This window comes from Microtus oregoni, unplaced genomic scaffold (assembly GCF_018167655.1).
Source record: "Microtus oregoni isolate MIOR12 unplaced genomic scaffold, Mior012 000030F_ref0000283, whole genome shotgun sequence".
Taxonomy (NCBI): Eukaryota; Metazoa; Chordata; class Mammalia; order Rodentia; family Cricetidae; genus Microtus; species Microtus oregoni.
The window spans coordinates 505,948-533,649 of NW_024543089.1; the positions used below are offsets into that span (position 1 = coordinate 505,948).

The following is a 27,702-nucleotide window of genomic DNA, read 5'->3' on the forward strand; positions in this document are numbered from 1 at the left end:
TCCTCAAACTCACAGAGATCCACCTGCCTCTGCCTTCCGAGTGCTGGGATTAAAAGCGTGCACCACCACCCCCTGGCTACTCAAAATTTAAAGTGTCTTTGTGGAAGAAATAGTGGACGGAACCAAAAGGATGATTTGTTTTTTGCCTTCTTCCAAATTTTGCTATGTGTTTATCCATGCCATGCCCACATAATGGCCATAGGCCAGGTGGGGAAGAGTGCCCCATGACCTGAGTCAAAGGCTGCCTGCCTCTCCCTCATAAAGCTTCTCTCTCAGTAGTCCTTGTTCCTCCAAGAGCTTTCTCCCAGCCCTGCCACCCCAGCCCTGCCACTCCTGCTCACTAGCGGTTTCCCTGGTACGCATATCTGGGGTCTGACATTGTTAGGTACGGACTGCTGCAACCCTGTATTTCCTACCGCAGAGGGACAAGGACGTGGTCTTACCCAGCGTCCACCAGCACAATCCCGACTGTGACATCTGGGTCCACGAATATTTCAGTCCATCCTGGTTCTGTCTGCCCAATAATCAGCCAGCCCTGACAGTTGTGCGGCCTGGGGACACGGCGAGGGACACTTTGGAGCTCATTTGCAAGGTATTGTTTTCTAGGAAGAGTAGGATTGGGTGGCGATCTCTTCTCCATCCCTCTAAGGGAGGAGGCGCTGGGTATGCCTTGCACACGCAGGCAGCACTGCATTCCTTGGTGAAGGTGTGCACCGTGTGCAAACAGTGTCTGTGTGAGGAGCAGGAGGCGCCCCTCGAGTGTTTTGTCTCCGTATATAAATTTCTTACGTTTGTAACGAGCATACGACCTCCATCCGCACACAGTACAGAAAGCTTGAGAGGGAGGTAGAATACAAAGCTAACCACTGTGGACATCTTGGACAGCCTTTCGGTCCTGCGCCCCTGCTCCCCAATGTACGCAAATGTATTTAATGGTGTCATACCATGGGTGCCATTGCAACCTGATGTTTGAATAGTAACTGATTCACCAGTGACATGGTCAAGTTGGGGAAAACCTCAAGTCAATTTAAGTCTGACATGATGGGAAAGTCCTCGTTCTGTGAACATTGAATTAGCCTGTATTTTTTAACTAGAAAGAGGTTGATTTCATTCTGCTTTTGCCTTAGGATGTGGAAATGTCTTGATTTTTTTTCAGGGTGAGATTTCTTTTCATAGCCGAGTAGCCTGGAGTGGCGGCAGGAAGAGGGAGGTCACTCATGCACACTGGTTTTCGCTTTTCCATGAGTAATAGCACCAGTGGTCTTAGTTGATGGCGCCAGGTCTGAGGAGGAGATGCCACTTTCCTGGTTTGCAGAGAAAGTGTGGTTCTGAAAGCCTTCAGTTCTTTCCTCACTTCCCAGTCATAAGGAGAGAAAAGTCGGCAAAGTGAGCAAAGGAAGGCCGCAGCCCAGCTCTCTCTGGCTGCTCCCAACCTGGGGTGTTGAGCTATGACTGGTGGGCACTCAGGACTCTCAGAGGTGTAGGAAGGACAGTCCACAATGCTCAGAAGAACCTAGGATATAGTGAGCACTCACAGGACTCCCAGAGCTGAGGAAGGACAGTCCACAACGCTCAGAAGAACCTAGGATATAGTGAGCACTCACAGGACTCTCAGAGATGTAGGGCAGTCCACAACACTCAGAAGAACATATAATATTGTTGTAGGAGAGTGAGCTGATATTCCATGAGGCTCCAAAAGAAGAAATCTTTTGTATCCTAATTTTATTCTTGAACCATTTGGATGGATAAAAATGACATTTTAAAGGCCCTGTTCTTTTTACATATGATTGGTAAATATTGAATAATTTCACTCCCTCAACAATATGTTGTAATTATACTATTAGAAATTTATACATGCTTTTTAAAAATTACTAATGCTTAAAAATATGTCTCTTCATACAGACGTGGGGAAATTAAATAATCCAGCTGAAATAATGGCTTTCAAATAGCCATATGTGGAGAAAAGGAGATCAACCTATTGTTTCAGGACAAAGCTAAACTTGGCCCCCGCATAGGCATTAAAAATATGCGATAGCACTTCACACACACCGGCTGTTTTCTTGTGAGCGTGAGTTCTAGGTTTTGAACATAATGGCATCTCTGTTCCTAACTTCTCATTTTGATTCCTTACCAAAGTCGGTCTGTTGAGGATTTCTGCATGCTTTATTTATAGCTGAGCACAGTTCGTTAGAGAACCATTGATGTTCTACCGAGCTGTGGGAGCTGCTCTCAGTTGGCGCTGTTGGAAGTAGAACTCTGGAAGGTGTTTCTAGGGAGTAGCATGGCCATGGAGTATCCTTCAGATATTGAAATTAAGCCATAGCTCTATGGTAACCATGTTTTTGTGAGAAATTAATCTGTAGGAGGTACAATGAGTTGATTGGGCCTGTTTTGGTCTCTTTTTAAGCATTTTGGCCTTTCTAGAAGCTAAGAGACTAAAGCATGGTGTCTTCGCCATATAGAGACCAGCATTAAGTAAAGCTGTTGCCCTGTCCCTTTCTATTTTGGTTTCTCGCCGAGTTTCTGTGGGCATTCTCAGTGGTACAAGTTCCTTCCATTGACAATAACAGATCAGCCTGCCCAAGGTTCCTTGGGTTACTATTTCCCTCCAAAACATAGCACTGGACAACATAGTCTCTTGTCAGCTTACGTCTCATGAGTTTAAATGTGGAAAACTTGCATGGTGTATTTTAAGAAACTGAGGGTCTCTGGGAAAGCATCTACACAGGATAAAGTATCCAGAGTGCTCAGGCCTGGAAGCCCTCTTGACTCCTCACTAATCAGTGGGGGAATTTCATTCCTAAGGACGGAAAGGGAGGATGGGCGCCATGTGTTATAAAGTGAGCTCCTGGTGAATGGAGGATGGGAAACAACGACGTAAGAGTGGGAGACTTATTTCGCTCTTGTCCTTGGTGACGGCTGATGTCTGCTATCTAATACTGATACTAGTATCCAACAATTTCTTTCTTCTGTCTTTTGCATTAGCCCATTTTCTTTCCTACTCTCTGACCCAGTCATTTCGTATCCGTTTTCCATCTGCCATCCAATCACCAGTCAAGTCCCGGTAGAGTCAATGTTTCCAGATAAACATTTCGTGTTATAGATGGTAGTGAAATGATTGCTAGATGTAGCCAGGAACCATGTCAGCCTAGAGGGTTTTCAAAAAACGTTCAGATTATCGCAGTTATAAAAAAATTGCAAAAAAAAACCCCACCCCAATTCGTTCTTTCATACTCATATTGTTCCTGTATGATCATGGTATCAATTTTACAACATGCTTTTGCTAAGAATCTTTATAAGCGCATGAATTTATCTGTTTGTTGTGTGTAAGTGTAAGGTCCAAGGACAACCGTGGGTGCCATCTGCAGGAACACAGAGCACCTCCTTTTAGATAGAGTTTCTAATTGGCCTAAACCTCACCAAGTAAACTAGGCGGGCTGGCCAGCTAGCCCCAGGGATTGCGCTGGTCCCCTCCCAGACCCTGGGTCACAGTGGCTGCCACCACTCCTGGTAGTCTTTCATGGCTCCGGAGAACAACTCAGGTTGTCAGGCATGCTGGGCATGTGCTTTGCCAGCGCCAATATTTCCCCAGTCCAATCGTACGTATTTTAATGGCTCAGACTATTTATTTAAAATATCTACATTATTGCTTCCTCCTTTGAAATAATTATAGTAAGATCTGAATCTTAAAAAAATCATCCCAACTAAACAAAACCTTCCCCAGTTGTAATATTTGTTTTATGGCACAATTTACAGCGCTCTTTCTTGCCTCTAAACAGATACAATGCTAAGTGATTTGAGTAAGAGTACATTGGAAAACAAATTTGTACTACTTAATTTTTTTCCCCTAATGGAATTTCTCTTGGAAGGAAATTTTCTCCTGAGTGTTGTACAAAATCGAAACAAGCCAGATGCTGAACAGATAGCCATCAATATTCCCTAACATTTGGATTTTTTTTTGCATAAACAAGTGTTATGAACACAGTTGGTAATTCAACCTACTTTGATATCGAAGTTCATAATGTTATTCTTGAGAATCCGAAGATTTAATTAGCTTCTTTTTTAAAAAAATTATGTATTTTTATTTTATGTACATTGGTGTTTTGCCTACATGTATGTCTGTGTGCGGGTTTCAGATCCCTTGGACCTGGAGTTATAGGCAGTTGTTAACTGCCATGTGGTTGCTGGGAATTGAACCAGGGTCCTTTGGAAGAGCAGCCAGTGCTCTTAACCACTGAGCCATCTCTCCAGCCCTAAATTAGCTTCTCAGGACTGAGTTTTATTTTGGATTGGCCATGCTATGTGGTTCATGATCCTGTGGGGAGGACACACAGAAATACTTGTTGTTCACGTCCTGACTAGAATAATTGTTTAACAACCATAAAGGTCTTGAGATTTCTTATTAAACCTATATAATATAATCTTATTAAACCTATATTAATATTTCATGGCTTCTTCGGAGCCATGAAAGACTACCAGGAGTGGTGGCAGCCACTGTGACCCAGGGAAAATATTATTGATTTTGAGCCAGGCTGGTCTCAACCTTGAAACTTTTCTGCCTTAACCTCTGGAGTGCAGGGGTTGAAGACTTGTGCTAACACGCAGGCCACTGTCATTGTCACAGCAGGGCATGCACTCACCTTTATTTCTTAGTTATCAAGACAATGAGTAATAGAAATACATTTGGGAAAATATGTACAGCCTGAACCATGTTCTCTGTACAGCATTAACCCCCAACTGCTGCTTGTCCTTCCCTATGCAATTCCAATGTCAGCAGCACCTTGGTGTTTAGGGCATGGTGGAGCCCCCATTCTGTTTTGCAGTGCCTGACAGCTGGCTGGTGATCGCCCCTCTGAGGTTTGTTCCCAGTATCCCCTGAGTGAGGCAGGTACTGGAGTGTGATGTCCAGAAGGTGCTTGTGAAAATGGCGGTCTGATTAGGACTGTCCACAAGTATTTATTAATGATGGCAATAAGGTGTCCAAGCTGCTTTGCTCCTGTTATCAAGACCCCATGACCTCTATCTTCCTTCCCTTCCACCTCAGTAGCGAGCAGTAGGCAAACAAGATTTTTGCTCATAATTAAAGATTTTCTTGTCACATCACCCTATTACTGTTGTCCGTATCTGACCAGCAGGGGATAGCACTCTTAGCGGCTTCCCTGTGGTGTGTCGCCTCAGCTCCCCGCCTCCATTTCTCCCGTGCAGAGCCCTGGGCTGTCAGACTGAGGCATCCTGTCTCAGACACAGCGGAAGAAAGCCAGGTGCCTAGGAATGTATCCACTGAATGGTGTCGGTTCTGCTAGGCGGACTCCCGACATCACAATCCACGGGACTAAAACCCAGGCTGGGTTTCCCCGAGAACCAGCAATAGAAAATGTCTTTATCATTCCACTATGTGCTCCCAGGGAACCATTTCCACTTTCTGGAGATGTGCTTTTGCGGTAATGCATGACTGTCCTCGTGCCTGTATTTATTTAAAGAACCGCCAACCGCTCCTCTGTCTCCATTTTCTGCATTCGGGTTCTCCAAACCCAAGCACACTCCAGAGGCCGGCAGTGATCCAAACTGCTGCCTATACCCTTGCCGCTTCACGGAGAGCCTGCCGGGCACCCTGCCCACATTGTTAGCTGAGGCTGTGACTGCTGAGGGAGTAGTGACTGGAATGTGTTAGTTTGGTCTGTGTGTTTATATTTATACTGACAGTGTAGGGTAAGAGTGTTTACCAATTAAAATGACTTTTACTTATTAAAAGATAATTCTCAGTCAGCCGTGTGCATGCATTTAATCACAGCTCTCGGGAGGCAGAGGCAGGCAGATCTCAGGGAGTTCAAGCCCAGCCTGGACTACAGAGCGAGTTCCAGGACAGTCAGGGCTACACAGAGGAAATCTGCCCCCCCCCCCACCACCAGAAAAAGAGATAATTTTCACCACAAAGGCATTGGAAGATATTTTTATCACTTACTTTATATAAAATTGAATTTTTAATATAAAAATTTGTGTGAAAGTGAGATCCATGTGCCCATTGCATAGAATATATAATGTTAACTTTCATTGGTTCTACCTGGGAGTTCTAAATAGCATATCATTTACTTGGTAGTATTTCGCGGTGTATTTTTAGTGGCAAAGGCTCTTTACAGTTAGCATTATCCATTTAATTATTTCCTCTCTTGCAGTTTAACTTCATGTGTCTTGTAGCATTTGATTTTTTTTTTGTTTGTTTGTTTTGTTTTTGTTTTTTTCTAGACAGGGTTTCTCTGGGTAACAGCCCTGGATGTTGTGAACTCTCTTTGTAAACCAGGCTAGCCTTGAACTCACAGCCATCCTCCTGCCTCTGCCTCCCGAGTGCTGGGATTACAGGCATGTGCCACCACTGCCTGGCGTCTTGTAACATTTGAAAAGCATTTTTCTTTTCTCCATATGCCTCTTTTCTGTGTAGAGAAGTATTTATAAAACCATATTATAATGGCAAATTTTGTGATCAAGATTAATTCAAGAGTGGCTTTTTAGATAGAGCAGATCCATTGACCTATCCTAGACAACGGAAAGGCCATGGGAGCTCAGGTTCCCTCCCTAGTCATTTGCTGTGCTTCCCAGGTCGGAGGCACGCTTGCACTACCCCTGGGAGTCCTATTCCAGAATATATAAGCAAGACTGGATGGAGTTCAGATGCTTTGCCTGCATGCTAACTTGCTTGCAGTGAGCTGCTAACACTCGTCCTGGGGTCCCCAAATTTCATGATTGTAAATACTTCTCTCTCTCTCTCTCTCTCTCTCTCTCTCTCTCTCTCTCTCTGAAGTTATATGCGAAGGCTTCTTTAATGTAATAAATTTTGTTTGAAAACCCAGTGCTATAGAGCGCAGCTAATAAAATACATGAAAAAGAGGCTGTGACTCAGTTTGCTGCATTGAATTGCACGATCCCTGGGGAATTTTATTAATGACTCCCAGGTCTGAATTGTATTCTAACCTTTCAAGGGGAGAAACCTGCCACACACTCCATTGCTAATGTCCTTAGGAAACTAGATAGTGAGTCCCACTTCCTTGGAGCAGAAACCTCTCCTGGTGGTGAGGACTAAACATTTCCCGTCCTTCCCATCCCAGGCACACCAACTGGACCATTCTGCCCATTACCTGCGCCTGAAGTTTCTAATGGAGAACAAGATGCTGTTCTACACCCCACAGCCCGAGGAGGACATTTACGAGCTGGTAATGTTTACGACTGCTGTCCCTGTGCGTTCTGTTTGAGATGATTTTCAAATTATGGATGTACTTGTGGTGATTGTAGCTGGTGGAGGGGAACGAGTTCTGAACGGAGAGAGCTTCATTCAGAGCCTAGAGCTGGCAGAAATAACTTTACTTACCACAGGCGCTCCAGAGTGGAGTGGAGTCGCCCTTGCTTGCCAGGGAGCAGGGCTGCACAGGCTCAAAGGATGCCGAAACCCACAGGTGATGCTCAGGCAAGGATTTAACCAGCGTGGCCAACTCTTTCTGCAGACTTCTGTCTTTAACGTGTGTCTCTCATCTCAGTTGGCAGCTGTCACAATAAAAACACCTCCTCCAATTCTGTGCGACTTCCATAGTCTTATCAAAACGGGTGGGTCAGATCTTGTGGGTGTAAAATCAAACTATGAAAAAGTCCCCAGCCGTCTGATGACTTGCTCCAGGCTCTCTTGGAGAATGTGCTGGCCTCTTAGTACTTAGTCATCCTCCCAGGCCTCAGAGCTGCTTGTTGTGGATATAGGCACGACAACAGGGTGGGGCCTTACCACAGAAAACAGAAGTCCGGCCCAGAGGTTCCCTTTGGAAAGGGGAACCACGGTATAGAATTTCATAGAAAATGCTGTTTTAACTCAACTTTTTGAACTATACTCCTTATATTGGGAAACTCTCGCCTATATTAAGCACACAGCTGAAAGAGCATTGACAAACAATTATGTTTCACTGCGTTAGTTATGATTTGGAATGTTTCTGCCAGCCTAAAAGGTTACCTCAGCTCCCTCTAAATGTTTTTAAAGGAAATATGATCTTCCTTCTGTAAGAGTCTGATCGTGTTCTATGTTGGAAAAGGATCAAACTGGGGCTGGAGGGATGGGTGCTTCTGTGGTTAAGATCACTGATGCTCTTGCAGAGGAGCCCAGTGTAGGTTTACAGTACCCACATGGCGGCTCACAAGCGTCCATAACTGTGATTCTGGGGTATCCAGCGCCCTCTTCTGGCCTCTGTAGTCACTGAACCAATATGGTGCAGAGACATACTTGCCTGCAAAATATTCATATATATAAAATAAATATTGGAAAGGAAGGCAAAGGACCGAAATGATTAGTCCAGTCTAAACCACTGTTGACTGTGTTGATGGAGGAAGCAAAAAAAAAAAAAATCCAGATGTGGTGTGGTGAACATCTGTAACTTCAGCGCTGGGGAGACTTAGGCAAGAGGAGGAGAGTGGACACACAGAGTTTCAGCTTGGCTTGGGGCATAACCTGGAACTACGTGATCTAAGAACACAGAGAAGAGAAGATTGAAAGGGGCCAAGCTGGTAACACAGCAATAGATCATTTAGTTTATGCCTTATGATTTGTGAGTTTTGAAGAGCATAAATTACAGGGCTCATAGGCAGCCAACTTCTGTGCCTGGATATGCCAGGCAAATTCAGCTGTGACTTATTTTTATTACTCATATTACTGTTTTAAGTTTTTTTAGATTTCTTTATTTTATGTGTATGAGTGTTTTCCTGCATGCATGTGTGCACCAGGTACATGTCTGGTACCTAAAGAAGTCAGAAGAAGATGGCGTGTCCCTCTGGAACTGCAGTGACAGAAGGTTGTGAACTGCCGTGTGTGTGCTGGGAACTGAACCCGGGTTGTCTACAAAAGCAGCCAGTGGTCTTAACCACTGAGCCACTTCTCCAGCCCTCCTCAGATGCTGTTGTTAAGCTTCCAAATTATGTGGTCTTGTCCAATGAGGTGATGAAATTCCAAGCTCAGTATTTTGGGATCCATAATTGTTATGTACAACTTATTATTTAAAAAAGAACCTAGAGCACAGCGACCATTGTATTCTCTCACCCTTTATAGACGTCTCTGCCCCAGAGATTCCCCAAGGAAACAGTGGCTACGGTCTCGCCTACACCAGCACCTCCATCCCACCAACTTCTTTACACTTCCTGTCTTCTGGGCAGCTCAGGTGTCTGACAAAGCTTCAAGATCCCTTCTCAGAGTAACCCTTATAGTTGTGTGAGGCAGGATGTGTATGGGCTTCCCCTAGCTCAGTTATAACAAAATACTCAGCAAACATCATAGATAGATAGATAACATGGCGTTAGCTCACTAAATTATAAGACCTGGTGGTAGGTATAGTGGTTTCTAGTACTCGGAAGTAGTGGCTAGTATAAATAATATTGGGCACTCTCAGTGGCGACCAGAACATGATATTAAGGTAACATTTCTGTTCATGAAGAAGCCACAGGCACTCCCAGTATTTCTGTGTGTGTTGCGTGCATGCACTCATGGTCCAAGAAGAGCCTACGCTTTGTAGATATTCTGGGCAATTCTTCCTTTCTGGAGTCATCTCAGTGGGTCCCTGGTTTTGGATCCCCGCTTTAGGTCAGTCACCTGGATGTGATGTCACCGCAAGGCTGAGTCGTTCTTTTAGAGAGCTTATTTGATTTCTTGTCCCTTTCCGAACAAGCATTAGCTTTGGTCCTCATCTGCATGCCGAGGCCATGTCCTCATATTGCAAATGTTTAATTCCATGCGACCAGCAGCAGAACAGCAAGTCCTGGACTTGAGATCCTAGAGGTGGGGGTGTTCACGTTAGTGGGCAGGGAGTCCTCTCGGCTGTGAATATCTGCTAACCGTTAGTGTCCATCTACTTTCCTGGTTGTATTAATATAAATGTTACTCATCTGGCTATTTCCTCATGACTAGTTGTTGTGAGCAATCCATGGAATGGTCTGGTCACAAGCCTGGGGTGGAGTCTAGAGACAATGCTTTTCGCATTTCACACTAAATGAGTTCTTATTGGAGTGATGGGAAGAAAATGTGCAGGCAAAATTGATTAATTTATTTATTCATTCGTGTAGCAAATATTTACTTAGCATTTCTGTGCCTGGCATCATCTCTGATTCTCAGAGGGTATGTGCCAAAGGGAAAAAGAATCCTGTGTCTGGAGGAGCCTCATTTAGGTTTGCAGATATGCATACACAAACATGTCATCGTCAGCAGGTTTTGAGGCTTGGAAGGGAAAGGAGTTAGGGCAGACGGGCAGAGATGTGCTTGGGTGCGCCATCAGAGTGGGGGGTGGGAAGAATTAGATACACTTGCAGGAAGGGTCTCACGAAGAGGAGACATGGATCCGGGGAGAAGGGTCAGCTGCTAAAATCCTCGCCACGCCAGCACGAGCACCCCTGTGAAAGGTTGTGCAGTGTGGCATGCACCTATAATCCAGTGCAGGAGAGAGACACGAGGGTCCGCAGAGCTTGCTGGCTAGCCAGGCTACTTCAATTGGCAGACTCCAGGCTCAGGGAGGCACCTGTCTCTCTGATGAAATATAAAGTGGAGAGTGATAAAGAAGACACATGACATCAATCCCTGACCTCCACATCCCTGTGTACACACAACACACCAATCCCTGACCTCCACATCCATGTGTACACAGCAATCCCTGACCGCCACATCCATGTGTACACACACACACACCAACCCCTGACCTCCACATCCATGTGTACACACCACACCAACCCCTGACCTCCACATCCATGTGTACACACATGACACCAATCCCTGACCTCCACATCCATGTGTACACACATGACACCAATCCCTGACCTCCACATCCATGTGTACACACATGACACCAATCCCTGACCTCCACATCCATGTGTACACACATGACACCAATCCCTGACCTCCACATCCATGTGTACACACATGACACCAATCCCTGACCTCCACATCCATGTGTACACACACCAATCCCTGACCTCCACATCCATGTGTACAGACCGATCCCTGACCTCCACATCCATGTGTACACACACCAATCCCTGACCTCCACATCCATGTGTACACACACCAATCCCTGACCTCCACATCCATGTGTACACACACCAATCCCTGACCTCCACATCCATGTGTACACACACCGATCCCTGACCTCCACATCCATGTGTACACACATGACACCAATCCCTGACCTCCACATCCATGTGTACACACACCAATCCCTGACCTCCACATCCATGTGTACACACCGATCCCTGACCTCCACATCCATGTGTACACACATGACACCAATCCCTGACCTCCACATCCATGTGTACACACACCACACCAATCCCTAACTTCCACATCCATGTGTACACACACCACACCAATCCCTGACCTCCACATCCATGTGTACACACCAATCCCTGACCTCCACATCCATGTGTACACACCAACCCCTGACCTCCACATCCATGTGTACACACATGACACCAATCCCTGACCTCCACATCCATGTGTACACACATGACACCAATCCCTGACCTCCACATCCATGTGTACACACCAACCCCTGACCTCCACATCCATGTGTACACACATGACACCAATCCCTGACCTCCACATCCATGTGTACACACACGACATCAATCCCTGACCTCCACATCCATGTGTACACACATGACACCAATCCCTGACCTCCACATCCATGTGTACACACACGACATCAATCCCTGACCTCCACATCCATGTGTACACACATGACACCAATCCCTGACCTCCACATCCATGTGTACACACACGACATCAATCCCTGACCTCCACATCCATGTGTACACACATGACATCAATCCCTGACCTCCACATCCATGTGTACACACACCACACCAATCCCTGACTGCCACATCCATGTGTACACACCAATCCCTGACCTCCACATCCATGTGTACACACACCACACCAATCCCTGACCTCCACATCCATGTGTACACACATGACACCAATCCCTGACCGCCACATCCATGTGTACATGCATATGCATGCCCGTGCAGATATCTACATATGCAAAAAGCAGCTGACAAAGCTGGCTCAGCTGAGGCAGTGAGGGAGTGACTTACCTGGTTCTGCCATACCAGGAGGCTAAAAAGAAGAGATGAGGTTCCTGCCATGAGGCTGTAAAGGAGCAGGCAGACTGTGTAGATAGAGGCCAAAGGGAAAGGGAAGCCCAGGAGAAAAAGGACATTACATGTGGCCTTCTACATCTGTGGAGCCATCAACAGAATCAAAGGGGGAGCCCTCCCGATTGTTGCTCCTCTCTGATATATAATATATACAGAACAGTGTACAATGTTCGGCCATGACTGTACCGAATATGTATAGACTTTCTTGGTCCTTATTCCCTATGTAATACAACAGGAAAACAGGTTTCCTGTCATTCATGTTGCGTTAGGTAGCTATCAAATGTAATGTAAAGATAATTCAAAGTATGTAAGAGCTGGTGAGCACAGGTTTCATGCAAATACTACATAAGAGAGTTGAGTATGCATGGATTTGGGTATTCTGGGGTCCCGTGGGTCCTGGAACCAGTTCTCTGCAGTCACCTAGTAATGACAATAGCTGACCTCTTTTGTTGCAGACTCCTTGAGGTTGGCGTATGGCAGATGGACCATAGGGCATGGACAGTGGGCACACAGAACCCCTGCAGGCTGCGGCACGGTGGCTTAGGAGAGGAAACAGGAAGACAGGACATGATTTTGTGAGACCCAAGTACCTGCTTATTCAAAGCGGTGTTAAATCTGGTGATCTCTTCATCCAGTTTTTGAAAGGGGTGGGGAGAGATGCAATCTCACTAATTTAATGAAGTGGAGGTTATTTAATGTGTGTGCCACTTACCTGTGCGTAGAGCAACCAGATTCCAAGTTTCCTAACTCCAAATGCTGTGATTTCAGAGAAACCATTTTAAGACCGAGTGTATTCTTGAAATTTCCTGTATTTTATTAGAGGTTTTTCTGTTTGCTTCATCTGACCCCATCTCAGTCAGCACAGGAGTGATCGTGTGGCTCAGAGGTCCACTTCCTGCAGGGAGCTGTCTTCAGAGACCAGCAGAAAGCTGAGACTGCCCAAGCTGTATTCCCACTGTCTTCCAGCCATGGTTAGAGCAGTTATATACTGCCACCTGGCGGGATGGATGGGCCATCACACATATTACACTTCAGGGTTCAAGCTAAGCAGTGGGTAAGGTTGTATTGCACACCAGGCTGGCCTGCCATGTCTTGTAAGCTTTATTTAAGTAACTCCGTATTTGTCATTTTGGTGACTGTATTTTCTGATATTAAAGTCATTATCATTGCAGTCTTCTAACTGGGGAGTTTAATTTTGTGAATATTTTTGAAGTACCTAAATAGAATCATACTGACAACGGCCTGTACCACTGATGTTCTTACCCATAACCCCCTGTCATGCTGTGTCATAACACCCGGACAAAGACATTCATCTTCTCTCTGTCTAGCCTGAATAAAATGCCATGCTGAAGAGATGGGGCAGGGCAGCCATCACAGGGACTGAGCTTCAGTACTGTAGGATGAAGTTTCTGTTGAATTTCGTGGCTTGAGATTGATTTTCATTTCAAGATCAAAGAACAGTTTGCATTTGATTTTGCTCTTTTGTTTTCAAATTTGGATTTCAGCTTTAGGTTTTCATGCCTAAGAAGGTCCACTCCCCTGATCTTGGGCCTCTTTGGATTTCAGAAGTTGGCCCTGGAGTCACCATAGTGGGACAGAGAGAACCATATCTCTCACAGTTGCAAGAATGGGTTCAATCCTGCCCTGCCTACCCTGGCTTTACAAACTTAATGCTTTCTCAGTAGCCTTAGTCCCCTTACTGTATGGGACCAAAAGCCACATAGTTGGAAATTCATGCTTATGAGATTAGGTCCATATATATAAAACTATATCAGTTAATTTAAACATTTCTGAGGTATGAGCAATGCACTATTTCAATCTTTAGTTTATAAAGAAACATGTTATAGGCTATGTTGGGTTTCTGAATAGTTGATTGATTTGTATAGTTAATTCTCCAGCTAATTTTATATAGTTAAGTGGCTACCAGAGAATCTTGTCCGTCTACACTGGTTGTTTCGGCATCAGCATTTGTCTCTACTAATTTACCCTCCTGTGCATGTTCCCGTGTGGAAGTGCTGTGTGTAAGCACGGGGGTGCCTTGTAATTTGAGGAAGCTCACTCAACATGCTTACAGCCACCTCTTGATTTTGATGAACCCACTGCCCAAGCACTAGAGGGTTTAATGACCGAGGCATTATTTTTCAGGTCTGTGATGAATTTGGGGTGTTATCTGGAGAGATATGCTTGGGGGGGGGGGTTAGAATCCATACTGTAACTGAGCTTGGTAACGAGAATTCCAAGTTTACATTATAGCCCTCACTGGGTTGCAGCATAAAGAAAGACCGATGGAGTGTGTATTTTCGTTCAAGTATCAGTTATGAAAAGAGATTTACAAAATGTGACCAGTCCTAAGAAGCTGTTTGTGATGGGTCCTAATTGGCCTCCTTTCTGTGACTTGCAGCTTTACAAAGAAATTGAAATCTGCCCTAAAGTCACCCGGAATATTCACATTGAGAAGTCAGACTCCACCGCTGGAAACTACGGTAGGTTTGTTTGTCTTTGCTCCTGGGTGCTTGTGTTCTGGTTTAAGCATTTTCTGTGTAAACAGAACGTGCACACATTTACAATTCAATAACAAGCCTTTGGGGCCAGTTTCAAACAACACATCTGACTCCTTGCTGTGTAGAGCAGCTGAGCTAAGAAGAGATGCTCACCCTGGGCATGTGGAGGAAGCCTCTGGCCTTCAGTCTCTTGAGTCACCAGGATTCCCCTGTCATAAGAAAGAAATTGGGGGGGGGGGGGGTGGACTGGGGCTGGAGAGGTGGCTCAGTGGTTAAGAGCACTTGCTGTTCTTCTAGAGGATCCAGATTCAGATTCCTGAACCTTGGGTGGCTTACAACTGCTTGTAACTCCAGTTCTAAGGGATCCAACCCTCTGCCTTCTTCTGGCTTCTGTGGTACCTACCCTTGTGAGTACCATACTCTCTCTCTCTCTGTCTCTCTCTGTCTCTGTGTCTCTGTCTCTGTCTCTCTCTCTCTCTCTCTCTCTCTCTCTCTCTCACACACACACACACACACACACTTACATGTACAGCTTTTAGAAAAAGGAACTGGACATGGTGGGAGAGGATTACTTGATTTTCTATTGTGCCTGACACACGAAGGAAATATCTGCTTACCTATTCTGCCCACAAACAGGCACTGGCCTGCTTTCTCCACTGGTGAATATAAAGGGTGTGTTTCCTCACTGCTGTGCTCCGGTGCCCAGGACCACCGCTGGGTTGCTGGTTCACTAGAGGGCTTAGTACACAGTGTTCTCCATGACTTTGACTAATTGAAGTGAAATAACACAAAGTACAATCAGCAAAGACAAAAGGACAGGAAGAGAGTGTGGGGACAGCAAGCCTAGTGTTGCCATTGCAGCACGAGGTGGGACCTTTAGTGGGACCATGGTAGGCGAAAGACAAATAAGCCAGATGGACAGACAGAGCTGGAGTGCAGAGTCTATTGAGAGAAGGATGTGGGGGGATGGGGGGGGGAGAAGAGGGAGAGGGAGATGAGAGGGAGGGAAGAGGGGAGAGGGAGATGCAGAGATGTCTATACTCCTGATCCAGCCTGGAGCAGCTGTCGCCTAAGGTGCTGTCTATGGCTTTGCATAGACGAAACCGGAGAAGTGGTTGTTGGGTTTTGCTCAGTGACAGTCACAGGTCTAAGCAAATCACATAGCCACCTATTTCCAAAGGAGCTGATGAGCGTGTGCCTACTGTGTGCTGGAAGGGGCTTGCAGTTCCTGGCAGAATGCCAAGGCCACTGCTTACAGGTATTTCAGATCTTTCTCTGGCTGCGGCTATTAACCTTCTAGTGTTTGAAAATGCTCAAATCCTTCCCAAGACAACTGGTATTCTCTTCCTTCTGCATCTCCTCCCGCAGGCAAATAACCTCATCCCAGAATGCTCCCCAGAGGATTGCGGCCTAATGAATAGGGCCTAATTTCGTAGCTCTGGCCACTTCCATTATACCTTCACGCCATTTACTGTTTGACCCGTGAACTATACACATCAGAAAGCCTGGAGGACATTCTCAATGGCAGAGGATTAATGTTTATAAAGGGCTTATTATGCAACAGAAGTGTGACCTTCGTGATTAAAGCCATAATTGGTGGTGCTGGCGTAAACAAGTGCCTGGTGTAGCCAACTCAGATCTCTGCTTATTCCTCCTTTCCGTTGAGCAAGAGGAAGCCGATGGGAGCCTAGGAAAGGGCGCATGTCCCAGCTCTTAGGCTCCTAGTATAGACTGAGTGATTTGGGACATGGAAGCAGGCACTTGGCATAAACATGCCCTGCAGTTACCTCCATTCCCCTTAGGGGAGGTTCCACAGGTGCCTAAAATCATAGCTAGCACAGAGCCCTTAGACCATGTTCCGCCCCCTCCGTGTGCATACCAGTAATAAAGCTCAAAGCTTTAATGTGAATGCGTACATTGCCTGTGTGTTTATCTGTGTACCTGATGGCATGCTTGGTGCCTTTGGAGGCCAGAAGAAGGAACTGGAATTACAGATGGTTGTGAGCCACCATGTGGGTGCTGAGAATCGAACCTGGATCCTCTGGAAGAGCAGCCAGTGCTTTTAACCTGAGCCACCTCTCCAGCCCCTAATAAAATTTAATTTGTAAGTTAAGCACGTTAAGAGAGTAACAGTGGACTATAAGGGAGAAGGGCTATACCAATATATTGTAATTCAAGTTGAGTGTGGGTGGCCACAACCATAGAAAGTAAAAACCATGGGTGTGGATGGGGGGGGGGGCTGTATTTTATAGACTTTAGGACTGCTCAGGCTTTGTGACACAAAGTGCTGTATGCACTTGGAAGGCAGAGGCAGGAGGATCTCTGTGAATTCAAGGCTAGCCTGGTCTACAGAGTGAGTTCCAAGACAGCCAGGGCTACACAGAGAAGCCCTGTCTTGAAAGCATCCCCCCCCCCCAAAAAAAAAGTGCTTTGGTTTGATTCAGGTTGAGTTTTGTGGCCACCATTACTTTCATTCAGTTTATAACCCCATGCTTGGAGGTTGTGGCCAGACCACACTGATGGAGGCGGTTCTCAGGGCCAAACCACTGGGTACCACTTCCCGAGCTTCACTCTGGAAAGCCCTGCTGCATGGCTGGTGATATCAGTTAAGTCAGCTCTCAGTATCCGGGCTCCCATTGGCAGCAGTGTATTGGTGGGGGAAAGTAGTTACTTTTCTGCCTGCTGTTAGGAATACTCTAACAAAAGCCACCCACTGCAGAAGGCTTCTTTCAGTTCACACCCTTAGGGTACGGTCCTTGTGGTGGGGAAGTTCAGGCTGCAGGAACCTGAGGAAGCAGAAAGCAATGAATGCCCACACTCAAGATGCTGCCACCCTCCTTTAGGGTGGACCTTCCCACCTCAGTTAACCCAGTCGTACCTGGGATTGTCCCCCAGTTAGGAAGATTGTAGCTCTTCCTAAACTGGCAGTATTAACCATCACAGCCCATAATCCTGGATGATCTGATGGCCTCCGACCCCAGAGACTGCTGTGCCATCTTGGGGCAGAATCAGCCCGTCTGCATCCAGCCCTAATGCCAGCCTACCTGTAGCTTTCCTGTTCATATGAGCCCCGTGTCTATGCAAGCTCCTAGCACACGATACCAACACAGAACATTTTTACAGCACCAGAGGCTGCTTTCTGTTTGAGGATGGAAAAGATGACCTAATAACTCAACTGACTGAATAAATTTCTAAAGAGTAAACACTTAGGCCAGGCAGTGGTGGGCTCACATCTTTAGTTCCAGCATCCAGGAGGCAGAGGCAGGCAAAATTCTGGGTTTGAGACCGGCCTGGTCTGTAGAATGAGTTCCAGGACAACCAGGGCTACACAGAGAAACCCTGTGTTGACAACAACAACAGCATCAAAAACAAAACAAAAGAAAAGTGAACACCTGGACGTTTCTCTCTCCTTGCCAGCTCTTAGGTCGCACTCGGATTACATGCTGCTTAGATTAAGCTCGGTCCTCACCTGTCTCTGAGTGGAAGTGTGCACAGGTCAACCCTGTAGCTCTCCCGTGTCTTAGAGTGCCTCTGATGCTGTATGTTTGCTGTGTGCCCTCCTTATGGTGTGTACCTGCGTTTGAATTCTCTGTCGTGGATTCCCGTTGCCCACGGGTGTCTGTACGAGGGATTTCCCGGCAGTCCATCAAATCAGCTGGAGGTCGAGTTTCTTCCCGTGGTCTTGATTACTTCCTTTTCTAGGTCGCTGGGCCGCTTATCACTCATCATGCCTTCCTGTTTTTACAGTGGCGGCCTCCTAATTGCTGGCTGCCTCAGTTCGATATTGAATGATCTCCTTCTGCCCGGTTGGCAATCATTTTGGCTCCTGTTAGAGTCTGTGGAGGTTAGAGCATTCCCATCCCACATAAAACCTTGGTTAATTGGCTGTGAGACCACTGTGTTCTTTGTTGAGTTAACCGTAGCTCGTCAAGTTTTGATGTAGGTTACACAGACCCCAAGGCTGTACCTGTGCTACACAGCGGTGCTGCCTTGAGCCTCTTGGCCCCGCCCTGCACATCTGTCCTTCAGGATGCTGTCCATGTTTGTAATGTTGTGTCCTCCTTGCATGGTCTTTAGAAAGGAAGTTGTGCCCGTTATCCTCCTGATGGCTCTGTTCACAGTCGAGATTATCCACCCACCAGCTTGAGAACTCTAGCATGCTTCTTGGGCCTTGTGCAGAATTTCATAGTCAATTGTGGGGTTCAGACTGGGTGGATCCCCTCTGCACTCCGCTCCTTATCAGTCATTCAGACAAACGCCAGGAACAGAAGGAAATTCTGAACGACCTCTGCCAACTGCAGCTCCACAGCCTCCTCTGTCTTGATCTTGTCTTCCAGCTAAGCAGGCCAGTTCTTGGCACATTCATTATCAGCCTTTTAATTCCCCTCCCCCCGTGAGAAGGAAATTCAGACTGATAATATATTGAAGACTAGGAAGTCCTGTCTCTGCCTGAGAGAGTTACAGGTGAATTAGCAATGGCCGGTGGCCTTTCTTGCCCACAGGGCTTTACCTGTTTCCTGGTACCAAGAACTAAACAGAAAACTTAATGTTCATTTTGACAGTGCTGGTAAAGTCTCAGTGGCTCTCTGGCACCTAACCTTATAATAACCTTTTTATTTATTTATTTATTTATTTATTTATGCCTATTTTTTAAGACAACTTTTCCTTTTGTTCCCAGCGTTGGTTAACTAGTTAATATTCTGATGATCACTAGTAGAGTATGAAATCAGTTAACCAGATTCCAGTATGAACTTATAGGTGTAAAGTGAGTTTTCAGAATGAGGTAATGAGTTAGATCGGTGTCCATACAGCAGTACATATTGGTGAGCACACATTGTGCCCTGGGCCAGTCTGTCCTGTGATGCAGACTGAATGGGGAGAGAAAGGCAAGGGACCTGTGTGTGTAAGGAAGAGGATGGAAAAGGCAATCAATGCCCTTTAGCAGGAAACAGGTGAGAGAAAATACTGCTTTTGTTTGCATTGACAGGTGAGTACGAAGTCTGAAGATTGATGGGCCTAGTGATATTTATTTTTATAAGATCTAAAAATACGTTTTTCCTGTTGTGTAAAGCATTCTGAAGAACAGGAAAGAAAAAAAAAATTCCAACCCCAAACATAGACATACCTCTGTGTTCACAGCAGGTACTTCCTGTTGCTGGGTAAATATTCAGAGGTGTGAGCCCTGCATTCTGTCTTGTGTTCTGCAGGGTTTTCCCTGTCTTCTGTGGACGAAGATGGCATTCGAAGGCTCTACGTCAACAGTGTCAAGGAAACCGGCTTAGCTTCCAAGAAAGGTAAGACTGTGGACGCCTTAGCTGCTTCTATTTTTGTCTTTGTTTTTGTTTATTTGTTTGTTTGTAGTTTTTGATACAGGGCCTTGATATAAAGCTGGGGCTGGCTTGGAATTCCTGGTGTGGCTCAGGCTGGTCTTGAACTCGAGGTCTTCCTGCGGCAGTCTCTCCAGTATTAGGATCTACAGACTGGCAACCCCCCCAACTCTACCCGCCCCCACCCCTACCCTGTGGCCCTTGTTTATTTCATAGTTTTCTTTTTGAGGTTTTCTCATTAGTTAAAGAGAGAGCCATTTTCAGAGGGCTTGTGTGTAAAGACTATTGTCTCCTTGAAAACAGTTCCAAGGAAATGGGTTTTACCCCATGAGTTTGGGTGTGCAAGAAATGTCACACTTCTAGGTTTAGATGAGACTAAACCTGTATCTGTGTGACTACTGAAATGCTTCCTTCTAATCACAATGATTCTTTATCTTCTCGGGAGCTTGGGGCTTGGAGGAAGCAGAATTTTGGTCCTCACTGGTCAGAGGCATTAACTAAGCCTTTAGCATCCCCAGAAGTGGCTGTTCCACTCGGTCACTTCCCAGAGAGTCTGCACAGGTTGATTTGAGATCCAGCTCCACATCTTTGCTGTCAACTCCCCCCTGATGTGTCTTGACTATTTTTTTTGGGGGGGGGGGTCCCAGAGTTTACTGTGCATTTTGGCTGCCTTTGGGCCCTGTTCTCCAGCCTTCTCACGCTGGGTTACAGTGAACCCTCCACATCTTTGGGCTGCGCATCTACCAGCTACATGTTGGAAATCTTCGGCAGGGGGCATTAAAAAAAAGGCTATCAAATGCCGAACATATTCTCACCTTTGCTCTTGTCACCATTCCCTAGGCAGTGTAATGTGGTTGCCAGTTTTCTATGTTGCTTAAGATATTGCAGATAATTTACAGATGATTCAAAAATGGCTGTCTGTAAATATGACTTCTCTCCATCTGTGGATGTTGCAAGGGCTGCTCTAGATTCCACCTGCTAAGGGCACCAAGCGAAGCCAGAACTTGTCCACCCCATTAGTTTTAGGACAAATGTAACGGATTAAACCCTGTGGTTCAAACACAGAAAATTTTCCACTCACAGTTTAGGAGGCTAGAAGTCTGAAGCCAAGGTGTTGGGAGGATTGATTCCTTTCGGAGGCTCACGGAAGAATCTGTCAGATGTCTCTTCTTAGATGTGGTGGCTGCCAGCCATCCCCAGTGAGCCTTGGTTTGTAACTGATACTCTCATTTTGGCCATGTCTCCATGTCCTTAGTCTTTCTGTGGCTGTCTTCTAAGAACAGAGGTCATTTTGTTTGACACTCACCCTAGATTTCTAGGAGTTTGTCTTAGTTAGGGGTTGATTTTGACTTAATTACGTTTTTAATATTATATAGTCACAGCAATTATTTTAATTATCTCCATGATACATGCCTGAACCTCTTTCCAAAGAAAGTTGCTTCTGATGTTGTAGGCAGACGTGATTGTTTTTGTTTTGAGGGGGAACACTTTTCAGCTCATTATACTTATAAAAATATGAAGCAGGTCAATAAGTTTGGGAATTTTGTTCTTGGTGTGGAATTGTGGGAACATAATCCACGTTGGCCAGCATGTCTGTGTCAGCTGTACTTATACATGATTACCCAAATCTCGCCTTGTGAAGAATTCTGAATGGAGCACTGGGGGGCTGAATTTCCTGCCTCCCTCTCTGTAGCGGCAGAACATAGTACTGGGTGCTTTGTAGCTTACTTCCTGTGCGGGTCATTTCCCCCCCTTGCTGTACCCGTCAGAGGTTCTCAATCCAGTCTGTCTGCACAGAGAAGGTGGGGCGCGAAGGAGGAACCGTCAGAATCATTTATGTGCTAGCTGTCATGGGGGAGGACCTCCCGCGTGTTCCTCCTCTGCTTTCTACACTGCAGGCATGCTGGAAGCCAGAGTTTGCAGAGGCACTGAGCTGCATCTCAGCTGCAAACAGACAGGTTCATTCCCCTCCAGACCTGGTGGCTGATCTTTATCGCTCTCAGCAGGATGAGTGTGCTGAGGGGGCGGGGGCTCTTCTGACTTTAGTCACATCCTGCTTAAGTTCTTTGAGTCTGAGAACCCTGATGCTCATGAAAACAAATGTCTCCCCAGCCTCCTTGTGCCTTAGAGCAATGTTCTGAGCTGATGTAGGACCAGTGTGTGTATGTCGTCTCCAGCCACAGGTACCACGCTAACACTCCGCACAGGCCAGGCAGTGTCAGGAGGAGACACGTGGGGTGTTAGAGCTAGCAGTTAATGAAAACATACATCCCACCGCACCCCATTCAGGACTCGCTGGCCACACTTCCCATCTGTGCGGTCTGTACCAAATGTCTCCTCCCCCAGCTTCCATCTACTCTTCCAGTTCAGCTGATGCTGTCTTGCAGCCAGCCTTTGACACCCGCAATCTGTGAGATATTTTCTTTCCTGGAATCGGCGATCCCAAGTTCCTTGACCACTCATTAGCGTGTAGAATAGAACTCACTCTGAACATGGCCTAGGTGCTACCAGTCTTGTTAAAATGACCAGAATATGTTGTTGGGAAGAAAGGGCAATGACCCACTGCCTGAGTGGATCTGAGCACCCTGCTTGCACTAATACATTCTGTTTTCACCTTTGTTTATTTTTGCTGACCCCCTTGGGCCTTAGGCTGTTCCAGACTGCAGTTGGGTCCCATGTTCCCACTCCCCCTCTATTGCTCTTCACACCCAGACCACTGCTAGTTGGATCTCACATCGGCTGCCCTTGCAGAATGGGCTTTTTGTACCCTAGTGTCCACTCATCATGGCCCTGCTTTTTTTGGACTCTCATTCTCCCTTTGAGGTCACCTGAGAGCCATGCTGTCATCTAGTATTTTCATGGTGGCCTCACAGGATGTAGCCTGGTTGAGAAGAACACGTGTCATCTTGCTCCAGAGAGCTTCGATACTTCAGAGGTATTTTCTCATGGTCAGTTGTCCTCATCAACTTAGACCATGAAACCCAATCTGGACAAGTTCAACAGAACCACCTTCTACGGCTTTCCATGCATGCCTCAGCATTGCCAGGGCATAAATTTCATTTCTTTCAACTTCAGTTCTTATTTGCAGGGTCAGTTGAGGGTGAGTAGCAACTTGGAGAGTCAATGCCTAGTGAATATCTTCAGTGATCACGTGATTAGCTTCTTTTCCCTCTTTCATAGGAGACGGGGGCTGGGGGTGACTCAGTAACATGTCAACTGTCACAGAGCCTGTCCATGCTGAAGCTGTGGCAGAAAGACCCCCGTGGGGCACTTCCCAGCTCAGTACTACTGACACCGCCTCTCCTCCTACCACTCATTCTGAGAGTAACTCACCCTGTGTTGTCTTCTGGTGTTGCCATAACAAAGTTCTGCAATCTGGGTGGCTTGCAGCTGCAGAAATTTATGTGCTTGCAGTTCCGGAGAAGTCAGGCAAGGTCTCACCAGCCTTTCTGGCTCTGAATCTTTTGGAGGGAACCCTCTCTGGTCTCACTCATCCATGTTTGTGGACTTGTGGCTATACCACCCCAGGCTCTGTCTCCATCTTCACTGCCCCTGCTCTTCTTTGTGAGTCGCTCTTCCATGGTTCCCGTGAAGACATGTCAGTGGGCATAGGGCCTATCAGACAATGCGAAGTTTTTCGAGGTGAAATTGCTGGGACACAGGGACAAGGTTTTCAGGGTCAACACTCATCCTGCCATTGTTCTTTCTGTGCCAATTGCGTAAACCTGGAACCTTCTGAGAAACTTCATATATGCCTTCTGGCTTTCAGATCTTTTTATTCTAATATCTAATATCCTGATATTTAATATCCTGCAATGTCTGAATTATAGGCCTTTGAGTTGTTTTAAGAAAAGACCAACGCCAGCTACAGCGCCTCACACCTATAATCCTAGCACACGAGAGGCGAAAGCAAGGTTGCTGTGAGCTTAGTGTGAGTCTGGGCTTCTAGTGAGTTCTAGGATACACACACACACATGCATACACACGCACACACATACATGCATGCATATATACACACACATGCATACACCAAAACCATACACCAATATCTCTGCTTTTCATTTATTGAAGTTTTATATTTTCTGTTTAAATATTATACTGCAGACACACCCACAGACAGAATATTGTATACATAATAAACAAATATTTAAAAATAAATAAATAAATATTATAGTGCTCCAGATTTTTACCTAAAAATGAGTTGTTTAAGGCTGGAGAGATGACTCAGTTATTAAAATCACTGGCTGCTCTTCCAGAGGTTCTGAGTTCAATTCCCAGCATCCACGTGGCAGCTGATAACCTCTCCAACATCCATAGAATACGGTGCTCTCCTGATGTGCAGATGTACATGTATACAAAGCACACCTATAAATAAATAAATCTTAAAAGCAATGAGTTATTGACTCAACAGACTTTTGGCTTTGACACAAAAACATTCACATTTTCATTTCATTCCCCTCCCCGTGTGTTTTTTTTTTTTTTTGTATATTTATGCTCAGTAATGGGTTTTGTGAGTTTTGGAAATCTGAGTGAGGACAGCCAGGGTTAGCTCCAAATATGGGAAGTGAGAACTTTCTAGAATGATCCTCCTGCAGAGTCAGAGCTGGGACCCATGCCTGCCTTGGGTGGGGTGGCTTCTCAATTCTGCAATTCCTCTGTGTCTTCTTCATTGACTTCCTTTCTAGGGAGACTCCCTTCCCTTGGCTGCCACCTCCTTAAGTAGCTGCAGTGTCTGTAATAAAAGCCTGAAGTCCCCCTTCGTTGACACACTCCTGGTTTTCCCAGGTTGAGCTGCTTGTTCTCATTGCCCCTTAGGGTCGCAAACCTTGGTCCGTCCCAAGGTATGTCCTGCATCGACTGCAGAAACCTCTGAGTACCCTACACAGATGAAAGGGAATATATACTTCCCCGGATCTTGGTGTCATTCAAAGGCAGGGAGAGTGATAACTGCATTTGGTTCTGTCAGCTGTCTTCTCCTTATGAATTTGTAGGGAAAAAAAACAAAAACAAAACCACCTTCCTCATGGTGGTAGGCAGGAGGAGGAACTTCTGCTGCTTGGTTTCACAAAAATGATCAGTAGATGCAAGTGTGTACAAAACACTGTTGCCAGTGTTCCAGGAGACCAGCGTCTTGGGGAGTTAACCAGAATCAGCATTTGAGGAAGGATATTGGCAGATGCTTAGATCAGTTGGTTCAGAACAGCGCTTCTCAACCTGTGGGTCGTGACCCCTTGTAGGGGGGCTCCTAAGACCATTGGAAAACATAGATACCTATGATACGATGCATAACAGTAGTAAAATTTACAGTTATGAAGTCGCGGAAAATCACTTTATGATGGGGGGTCACCACAGCATGAGGAACTGGATTAAAGGGTCACAGCCCCAGGAAGGTTGAGAACCAGTGCTCCAGAGCCTTCTCAAACCCACGCGAGCTCTGCATCCTGCCCCCAGCGGCCCTGGGGCTGTGAGACTCATTCCAGGAGCGCTCGGCATGCCCCTTCTGACAGAACTGCTAAGTAGTTATGCTCTGATCCGTGTGACATTAAAACTTTTCCACCTTGCGTTGGCAGGCCTGAAGGCGGGGGATGAGATTCTTGAGATCAATAATCGTGCTGCCGGCACCCTGAACTCCTCTATGCTCAAAGATTTCCTCTCGCAGCCCTCCCTGGGCCTCCTGGTGAGGACACACCCTGAGCCGGAGGCAGGAGCGGAGCTTCTGGAGAACCCACCGCACCGGGTGGATGGCCCTGTGGACCTGGGCGAGAGCCCCCTCGCCTTCCTCACCAGCAACCCAGGTATGCTGTGCCCAGGGCTGTATGTACTTCATGAGCCTGTGCCCCGGGAGGTACGCCACTGTTGGGGCCCCTCAGGCTTGCTCCTGCAGGTGTCAGGGCCCCTCAGGGCTTGCTCCTGCAGGCGTCAGGGCCCCTCAGGGCTTGCTCCTGCAGGCATCAGGGCACCCCAGGGCTTGCTTCTGCAGGCATGAGGGTCCCTTAGGGCTTGCTCCTGCAGGCATCAGGACCCTCAGGGCTTGCTCCTGTAGGCATCAGGACACTCAGGGCTTGCTCCTGTAGTCATCAGAATCCACAGGGCTTGTTCCTGCAGGTATTGAAACGTGTCAGTGAGTGAAGCTAATAGCTGGCCCTGGGCTTCCTGTTGACATTTTAAAGGAAAAGGGGAACGTATTTCTGTCATGCAATGTCTGCTTCGTGTTTCTTTTGCTTATTGTCATCTTGGAGAGAGGTGCGTGGGGTGAGGCCCCCATTTCATGGTTGTGGATAAAGGTATGGGATCACATAAGCCCTGGGGATGCTTAGTTCTCTTCTGGCCTTCACTTTCTCCACCCCCAAAGTCTGCTCAGCCCTGCTCTTCTCATGTGGGAGAAACAAGGTGTTTCTGAGAAAGCTCGCCCAGCCATTGGTGGTTTTGTCTGATTCCTTTGGACATGAGGAAATCCTGTCATCCCTGCTCTATCTGCCACTTTTTTTTTAAATGTTAGTAATTTTTTTCTTTTTTGTGTTCATTGATGCCTGCATGTGTGTCTGTGTGAGGGTGTCAGAAAGCCTGGAACTGGAGTTACAAATAGTTGTATGGTGCCATATTGGTGCTGGGGATTGAACCCGGGTCCTCTGGAAGAATAGTCAGTGCCCTTGACCACTGAGCCGTCGCTCCAGTCCCCATCTGCCATTCTTGTCTCTTCTTTCTTGCTCCCTCTGGAACCTATGCACTCATTCTGATGGAAGCAGCTTGGGTGCCCCCTGCCTAGGGAGCCTTCCTGGGACCCCCAGCTCTCTGACCTGCAGAATGCGTCTCTTTAGGTTTGCTTCCCTCCCTCCCCCCTGAGTTTACTTCCGACAAGCTTTCACTTTGTAGCCCAGACTGGCTTGGAACTCTCTGAATAACCTCGGTTGGCCTTGAACCCAAGATTCCCTTGCCTCAGCTTTCCGAGCTCTGGCCTTGCAGGAGAACACCTTCGTGTCTGGCTCATTTGACACCCTTCTTTCTTGCCTGTATCGTTCTCTTGTGTTTTGTTTTCTTAGAATGTGTGTGTTTTCTTCATCTTTGCCTTCCAGCATTTGGACGGAGCGTCCCACACAGCGACCCTTTCCTATGGAACTTGGGAGTGAACGAGTGAACACAGGGACCCTGTGGGTTGCTGGAGCTCAGCTTTTATGAACCCGTGCTAGGGTTTGGGTTCACTGACTAGGCTTAATTTCAGAATTATTTTTCTCCCCATCTTGTGTTTTCAGGGGGAGAAATAAAACTCGAGGCAGCGTGGGCATGCATGGGAGTGGGTCTCTATTTCAGTGTCTGTGTTGTAGGTACTGGGTATTGCTCCTTGCCATTGTCAGGTTACCGTCTGCAGCTTGGCTACTTAAGCAAGAAGCCCGTGATCATTCATGATTTTGTTTAGTGGTCCCTGGAAGAGTTTGACAAGTTGAAACTTCAAAAAATGGATCGTACTTGGTTACTATTGGCTCCCTTAGATCACTGCGTCATAGTGTAGTGGTCTTCACACTTTTAAAAGCTGCTTTGGTCAGCCCAGGATGCCGAGAAAAGGGTAATCAGGACCCTGGCGGCTATTCTCCCAGATGGCCACAAGGTGGTGTTTGTTAGCCTACAAAACAATCCACAGCCTCCATTCTGCAGGGTTACAGAATCAAACACGTTCCGTGTGATTAGGTTGTTTCAGGATTTTGAGGTCATATGCA

At 46.4% G+C, this 27,702-nt stretch overlaps 1 protein-coding gene across 5 annotated transcripts in view; it reads left to right on the forward strand.

The window, feature by feature from the left end:
* Tiam1 (TIAM Rac1 associated GEF 1) overlaps window positions 1-27,702 on the forward strand; it is a 351,773-nt gene that overhangs the window by 276,707 nt on the left and 47,364 nt on the right. For all 5 annotated transcript variants that reach the window (XM_041678508.1, XM_041678510.1, XM_041678509.1 and 2 more), the window contains 5 exons: window positions 422-592; window positions 7,101-7,205; window positions 14,564-14,645; window positions 19,871-19,957; window positions 25,561-25,785. In XM_041678508.1, coding sequence (XP_041534442.1) covers window positions 422-592; window positions 7,101-7,205; window positions 14,564-14,645; window positions 19,871-19,957; window positions 25,561-25,785 — 670 coding nt within the window. The remainder of the gene's footprint in view (window positions 1-421; window positions 593-7,100; window positions 7,206-14,563; window positions 14,646-19,870; window positions 19,958-25,560; window positions 25,786-27,702) is intronic.